General features: G+C 41.3%; 2 protein-coding genes across 3 annotated transcripts in view; both read right to left on the bottom strand.

The window, feature by feature from the left end:
- akirin1 (akirin 1) overlaps nucleotides 1-3,434 on the bottom strand; it is an 11,475-nt gene extending 8,041 nt beyond the window's left edge. The window contains exon 1 of one of the 2 annotated variants that reach the window (XM_032517494.1): nucleotides 3,054-3,434. In XM_032517494.1, coding sequence (XP_032373385.1) covers nucleotides 3,054-3,258 — 205 coding nt within the window. In that variant the 5' untranslated portion in view covers nucleotides 3,259-3,434. The remainder of the gene's footprint in view (nucleotides 1-3,053) is intronic. The other variant, XM_032517495.1, reaches the window with a different exon arrangement.
- A 457-nt stretch (nucleotides 3,435-3,891) lies between these two features.
- cnr2 (cannabinoid receptor 2) overlaps nucleotides 3,892-7,583 on the bottom strand; it is a 6,099-nt gene continuing 2,407 nt past the window's right edge. Inside the window, exon 4 of the mRNA XM_032517461.1 lies at nucleotides 3,892-7,403. Coding sequence (XP_032373352.1) covers nucleotides 6,319-7,403 — 1,085 coding nt within the window. The 3' untranslated portion in view covers nucleotides 3,892-6,318. The remainder of the gene's footprint in view (nucleotides 7,404-7,583) is intronic.

The raw sequence follows: 7,583 nt of genomic DNA on the forward strand, positions 1-7,583 counted from the left end.
AATCGTGATCGCGATTAAAATTTGATTAATTGTGCAGCCCATATTGTAATATATTCTAAAATTATAGCAAGCAATTCAGTCAACATAAAAGTTTAACAGTTTAAGTAAAAGTAGTCAAATACAAAATTCATTAACACGTAACAAAAAACAGTAGTGGGACTACTTTGTAACCGTTTTATTTTCCAGACAAAGAGCTTTCTGACCAGACAGCAGGCTGTGTTTAGCTTAGGACACATGAGCAGTCTTGCAGCCTGACTTAGGTTTCAGGCCTAAACTATGAAATGCCCACTTTTCTACCCAAGCTGTAAATGGGACCGCCTATTAGATAACATCATGTCCCAAGGAAACACCAGCCTCAGCAGCCATCTGGGGAGATTTTACCTCCAAAGCACACGCCCAGACTGGCAGCACAAGAATAAGGCAGATGAGAACAGAGTGATCCTATCTACATAATGAAATAATTATCTAAAGATACCTTGGCAGAGTCCGATCCCTGTGTCTTGCCTATACACACACACACACAGTCTTGTTCACCAAAAGCAAACCCATAGTTGGAAAGCATGTGTGGGTAAAGATGGGTGAGAGGGGTGACAGCTGACCTTTTACTAAATACAAAACTGCTTTCACTTGGCAAACCACAGAAGAAAGGCAGACTTTCTGTACCAGTCCTATAAGGGGCCTCTTTCTGGGTGAAGGTGTGTGTAATACATGGTATGTTGACCTCAGGTTTGCAGCACACCAATTTACATTACTTCACCCTGGCAGCTGCTGTGCTTTATTTCAGCTAGGTAGACATGGTCTAAACAAAATCAAATGCAAAAGAGTCCTGTTGGATTATTTTGCATAAAGTTCAGGCTAAATACGCAACATCAGACAATCTGGGGAAACTGATCCTATTTTTTTTTGTACTGATGTCAGATTGCCTAAATGGTGTGTGCAATAACAGGGGCATTAAAATTATGTCTTCACCTCCAGGCATCTGCAATTACAAGGAACTGCCACACACCTTCTCAGAAACAATACACTTCTCAACCACTGTAAGTTGCTGAGAAGTGTATTGTTTTATATGAGAATTACACAGTTCAACAGACGCAAATGCAATTTACAGGAAGCCAGTTGTGACACCACCTCCACAATCTCCTAATCTCCCATTTTCCTGTGTGTGTGTTAATGCAAGTCTTTCCTGGCATTCTCTTTGAGCGCTGTGCACCCCCCGTGTCATCTTACAATGATGTGCACCATGAAAAACATTATTTCTTGCAGTGCAAGAACAAGAGACCACAATTTTGCCTTTGTCTTCATAAATGATACGCCAGGCACACTGCAATATTTGGGCTGTATGATCTCTAGTTTATTTATGATTTTTCAATAAAGATAATCCTCATTAATGGCTCACATTTTGCTTTCATTTTTCAAGTAACAGGTTATTCAACTCCCTGCAGGTAAATCATCTATGACGAACGTCAACTGAAACCTTAGTCAAGAAGCACAGAACTAGAGGGATAACTTACCATTTACCCCAGCCTTCGTTCATTATCATGGAAAGAAGTTGATAATCTAGTCATTAAAAACATTAAAAAAGGGAAGCATTAAAGGAGTTTTAAACCCCATTAACTGGTTTAAAAAAGGTTAAGTGGCTCAACAGCCACTGAGTACATATGGAGGATGGATCTTTCTCAAACCTAAACGCTGCTTCTCCAAGCAGTTCTTTGCCAATGAAAAATGGTTATGAGGAATGCATCTGTGCATTTCTGATTTCTCTTCAGTCAAGATGAAAGCCAGTACAATTTATAGCAACAGAATGGCTAACTTGAACCATCAGTAACCCTGCTTTTTATAATATGCTGTGCTATTGGAAATGCTATCATTGGGGAGCACATAATGACAATGTAGGCGTTAACAGCATGGCTCCGCACAGGTAGTGCATGTGTCTCCATCTCGCAAACCTCTCACATTTCATCAAATTAATTAAAAGGACATCCAGCATTTTTTTTTTTTATTAAAACATTTAAAAGATTTTAGGATTATGCCTTACTGCTATCATGCTGCTCAATCTGAGTGACTGGCACATACAATAAGCCTCAGTGGATCTCAGTGCAGACATCTAGGTAATTATCTCGTGTCTAACGTTACGTGTGTGCCCCACACCCGTCCAACGCTTACAGCGGAGCTTTTCAAGTCAAAAGGAGAGTAGACGTCAGACATAAAGGAAATGAACTACGCCTTCCAGGCCTGAACAGGACAAGAAATGGTTATGGTGCATAGTGGTAACCCCCACCTCAATGCAAGACAATTGTGGCACTAAAGCCAAGGGCCGTTACTATAGACAGCTCCTCATTACCAGCCTGCCATGATGTGCCTGCTGCTGTGATGCCATTTGTCTTCTCAGGAGAGCCAACATGCTCGATCATCACTCATGTGTTAAAGTACAAGCAGGATCTTTTTGTTTTAACATTTATCTAAAAACGGATAGGCTTTAAATTAAAGCCTATCCGTTTTTAGATAAATGTTAAATTGAATAGTTTAGGAGATTTAATAGCCATGATAGTCCATAATGTAGCTGCAGATTGTACAGGCGAGAATGAACAAGGCAGTCATATAGTTAGCTAACCTAGCTAACGTAATATTCAATTTTCCCAATGCCAGCTAGTAATATTTGATTTCGCTAGCTAGCTAACGTTAGCTATGCAAAGAACTTTGAAGCTAATATTTTCACAAGCAGCTCAAAATGTACCTATGTAAGCTAGCTAATTCAGCCAAATGTACAACAATACATTGAGCCATTCAGCTGGCAAGGTGCCACCAACGAATACCGAGAGATAGCTACATATCTACTTTTGCGCATCTACTGATTTATTATGATTTGTAAAAGGATCTGTTTCGGTAACTTAGCGACGACGCTCTTCCGCTAATGTTTAGCCTCCAACCCCCATTCTGATTCTCTCAACTAGCTAGCTAACGTTAGCTATCCAATTCACTCCACCCAAACCCCCTCCCCCATGACACCCACCCTGAAACGCAGAAAAAACGTTAAATCTAGTTTAACTGGATACCTGGAGTGAGCCTGTGTTCGCCTCCTATGGCCGGAGGTGACATCGAATGCGTTGGGCTGTCGACCGGCGGACGGAGGTTGCATCTTTGCGGGGACGGAGCGCCAGGAGTCCCCGGTAGTGGATTGCACCTTCTCCGCTTGGGAGACTGGGGACTGAGGAGGGCCTCAAACTCCATCGACCGCTTTAACGTTGCTCCACAAGCCATGTTAGCTAAAGAAAACGGAAACAATTAAGTTGGAGAAAAACGACCCTCAAAAAGTGGGGTTTAACGCTCGTGGTTTGTAAGTCAAATGTTGCTCGGATTTCTTGAGCCTTTCTTGCTCTCCACAACAACGGATCTTCTTCTCTGAGTAGTTAGCCAACTGCCGACCCTGCCTGCTGAATTTTTAAAAACGTCACAATGGCAGACCATACCATTGTTGGAAAGAGGGGAGTGCCTAAATATATACAACCCATTTTATTGTATATTTCACTGATGTAAATTGTAATTCTTATCCAAACCTACTTTTTCAAAATATACGTAATAAATACTGGAATCCATTGCAATTTCGTTTCCTCTTTCACCGTTTTTACGCTACAATTTCTTGCCGCCAAACCCTATTGTTGTTGGTGATTGATTTCCGTTGAACTCAAATTTAAGGTTCACGAGACGTCTGGTGGTGGTGGTCAGGTAAATCGGGTGTATTAAAAATGAACTCCAAAGTGATGTTAGACCATAGGTATGTACTAAATCTTAATCGGTAGATTTTAAAAGGTAGATTTTATTTATTTATTTACAATTTACCTCAGCTTTATTTATACAGCACCTTTCATGCAAGATGCAGCACAAAGTGCTTCACAGAACAAAATTAAAACTACAGATGAAAACAATACAAAAAATAACTAATATAAAAATAAAACAATTTAAGCAAGACTAAAAATCCGAACAATTAAGACAATAAAATGTTAAAGATAAATACATGAAAGCCAACAGAAGAAAATACATACCAGGGTTAAAAATTGATATACCTTAACTAACAGGCTTGACATGCTATTTTATTTTTTCCTCTGCAAATTAAACACAAAGTTTGTGGATATTTCATTGATGGATATTAGCCAGATATACCTACCCTTTTACAAAATAGAGTGTTGCTGCATGGTGATAATGACCTAAAAAAGTCCCCCAGCAAAGTGCTCAATTCCATTACTATATACTGTGACTGCAAATATGAATTGTATTATTTGGTAGGCACAAAACATTTGTATTGTAAGTAGAGATTACATCCTGATCTTATGTTGCTTTGTATTATCAGCTACATGCATACGTCCTATTGTATCGCAGGCATCAACAACCAGCCACACACTTACTGCAGTCTATTGTTTTGTGGTTATATTTGTTTCAGTCTCCACTGCTGTGTTCATCTGGCTGTGACCATTTGGTACATGTGCAAGACGTTTCCTGAACATAGAACTCTGTTGATTGGAAGAAAAAAATGTGATAATCTCTGTCTCAACAGGATTGAAATTCTTTTAACAGGAAGGTCCCGGCTTGTTAATGCATAAAAAAATTGCTGTAGGTAAATACAAACAAAGTCTTATGCAGTTATACTGTTATCAAATAACCTCAAGAAAGTAAACATGCAGCCACGGAACTGTTATGCAGTATGTAGCTTGCAACCAGAGTAGCTTTAACTGAAGTGCTAAGTATTCAGCAATATCAATTAAAGTGCAATCAAGCATCTCCTCGTAAAAGCAGTAAAAGAAAATGAACAATCATATTCTTGATTTTCCACTGAGCTAGTCTGGCATTGCCAGACATATCCACTGAGCTATCTACTGTATTCTTCTTAATTGTAAGGCTTTATACTGAGAGGTAATTCATATAAATGGGGTATAAAAATTGATGCAAATGCCTCCTCACAGTATCAACAGTTTCAACAAAGATCTGAACATTAAACCTTTATAAACGTAGAATTTATTGCAAGTCTGTTTTGTTAAACCCAATAATAAACTAACTGAGTGTATATAATAATCCTCTACATTGTTCTGTACTCAGTCCTCCCTTCTTCCATCTCTTGTCCCCAAAGTATTTTCTAGCTGACTTTTTGGTATGGCAGACCCAAGATCCAGCAAGTCACCTATGACAGCAAAGACTCACCCAGAAGAAAAGAACCTTACAATTTTTTGCAGGCTGCTGATTTTTTTGGTCACTTGACAATAATTAAGGATGACAGAGGAGTAAGATTTCCTTTTGTAATTTGCTTAAAAAGAAACATATAATGAGTCAAAATAGATTAGGGTTAAGTATTATTTTTTCAATCAGTTGAGTTAGCATTTGGAACATGAGTTCTGTCAAGCGTGTGAACCTGTGAGTTTAAGTGGATGTCAATATGTGATTTACTGCAGCTGGCAGTTGTCCCTATTGCAAAGAGTGTTCTAGTGTCTGTACTCGTTCTCTTCCTGACATGTGCTCCATTTACCTCGGGACACTGCTTGGATTCATGCAGTGAACATTGTGTGAAATCCTCCCGTGCATAGGGCTTTTGTGGAGTCCTGGTATTCATGTGCAGATGGGATAGGCAACCCACAGGGCCCTCTGTTCCTGCATGCTAAGGGACAAATACTCAAACATAAACATACAAACAACAAATCCACCTTTCTACTGTGGGGTGAACTCTGAAATTAAGTCAGCACTTCAGTTCGTGGGACACAGTGTCATAGGAGTGAGAGTGTTAAAGCACTGACATGGGAGGCAGAGAAGTCAAAAAGTTACAGGTTAGATGGCCTCATGGCATCATCTCACGTCCATGCACTGAACTTTTTGTCTGACCTGAACATGAGAGGCTTTAATACCAATGGAATCTGTTCTACACTTATTTTGAGGATTTAAGTTCCTGTGGAGATAGGTCTGGCAATGGGAGACTATGATTCACGTAATGTGTTATGGTGACAAAATATTTTGGTGAATGTTTTCTTCTTACAAGCTGTCTTTCCAGTGTATCTTGTAACTGCAAGTAACACACATTATGTAGGACATTTTCCCCCATTTGATAGACTTTCTGATCTTCTGGAACACTTGTTATCACAATATTAAAGAGTTATAGCCTTAAATTATTTGCCAGCACTAATAATGTGATGGAATGATCCCTGCTCATACTGTATGTTGCTCATTGAAGATTTCCTTCTTAATCTATAGTGAAGTTCTCTGTGGTCTGCTTTTACACACCAAGCACACTGCCAGACGCTTATCCATCGGTACAGCTACTCCTTAATTCCAACTCACTTTCTAAAGTTCAGCTTCTGAGTGTTTCACTATTTCTGAGATTGAGTTAAGTCGGGTGGTTCTGGTCTTGGGCAGCTCATCATTCTCGGTGAAGGCAGTACAGATATCTTCTGTGGAGGGTAATTCTGTTGTTAAATCGTCTGTAGTTTTTGTACACCTCCCAGTCTCACACAGCCTTTGTAGCAACTGCAGCAGAGCAACTCTCAGCTCTCGACAGCGCAGTGCATACAGTAGTGGGTTGACTGCAGAGTTGACCAGGCAGAGGGTGCTGCAAAAGGCGAAGGCCCTCTGTTGGGTGTGGGTCAGGAGTACAGAGACATCAGCTAACATGAAGGAGAGTGCAGGAAGCCAGCAGCCCACCAGTATGAGTAGGATCAGGCCAAACGTACGTGCTAGCCGGATATCCATCCTCATGCGGGCCTGGCCTGTCCCTGCTGCTCCCTGGAGGCTGGTCATGGAGGACACGTGGCGGTGGGCTTTCCACAGGATGAGAACATAAGCCCACAAAATGAGAGCCAGAAGCACCAGTATGAAGGTTGTCCAACATGCCAGATAGCCCTGGTTGATGTAGGGAAACAGGTGTGAGCATTGTGGAGAAAGTACTGTGGGACACCTCCAGCCCATCAAAGGCAAGAAGGAGATGAAGATGGTGGCGCTCCAGAGGCTGAGCAGACTCAGCAGGGCTCGCCGACGGGTAAGCAGCACCTTATAGCTGGATGCCTGGTGGATGCAGAGGTAGCGGTCCAGAGCGGTCAGCAGTAAACTCCCCACTGAGCTGGTAAAGGCCATGGTGACACCACCTAATTTGAAGAGGTAGGCAGTAGGACCGTCCCTGCGGCGAAAGAGGTGAAAATCCAGGAAGCTGGTGGTGAAGAAGCAGCTGGCGAAGACATCAGCCAGAGCAAGGCTGGCAATGAACAGGTATGAAGGCCGCTGCCGGAGGGTGGCTGTGGCAGTGATCACTCCCAACACAAGAGCGTTTTCCAGCAGTGTGATAGGACCTGCCAGGAAACAGATGGAGCCGATGGCTGTCTTCTCTGCCTTGGTGAGAACCATGTAGCATTCCAGATTCTCACAAGACCTGTTAACTGTGAGAAAAACACAAGTTTATATCAGGACAGATTTGGGCAAGTACTGAAACTACAACTTTCATTATAAATGCAAGTATTTCTTTTTTGTTTAGATTATTTTTGGGGCATTTTAGGCCTTTATTTTGATAGGACAGTGGACGACATAAAAAGGGAGGGGGGGGGGATGACATGCAGCAA

The sequence above is a fragment of the Etheostoma spectabile genome, chromosome 6 (genome assembly GCF_008692095.1).
Source record: "Etheostoma spectabile isolate EspeVRDwgs_2016 chromosome 6, UIUC_Espe_1.0, whole genome shotgun sequence".
NCBI lineage: Eukaryota > Metazoa > Chordata > Actinopteri > Perciformes > Percidae > Etheostoma > Etheostoma spectabile.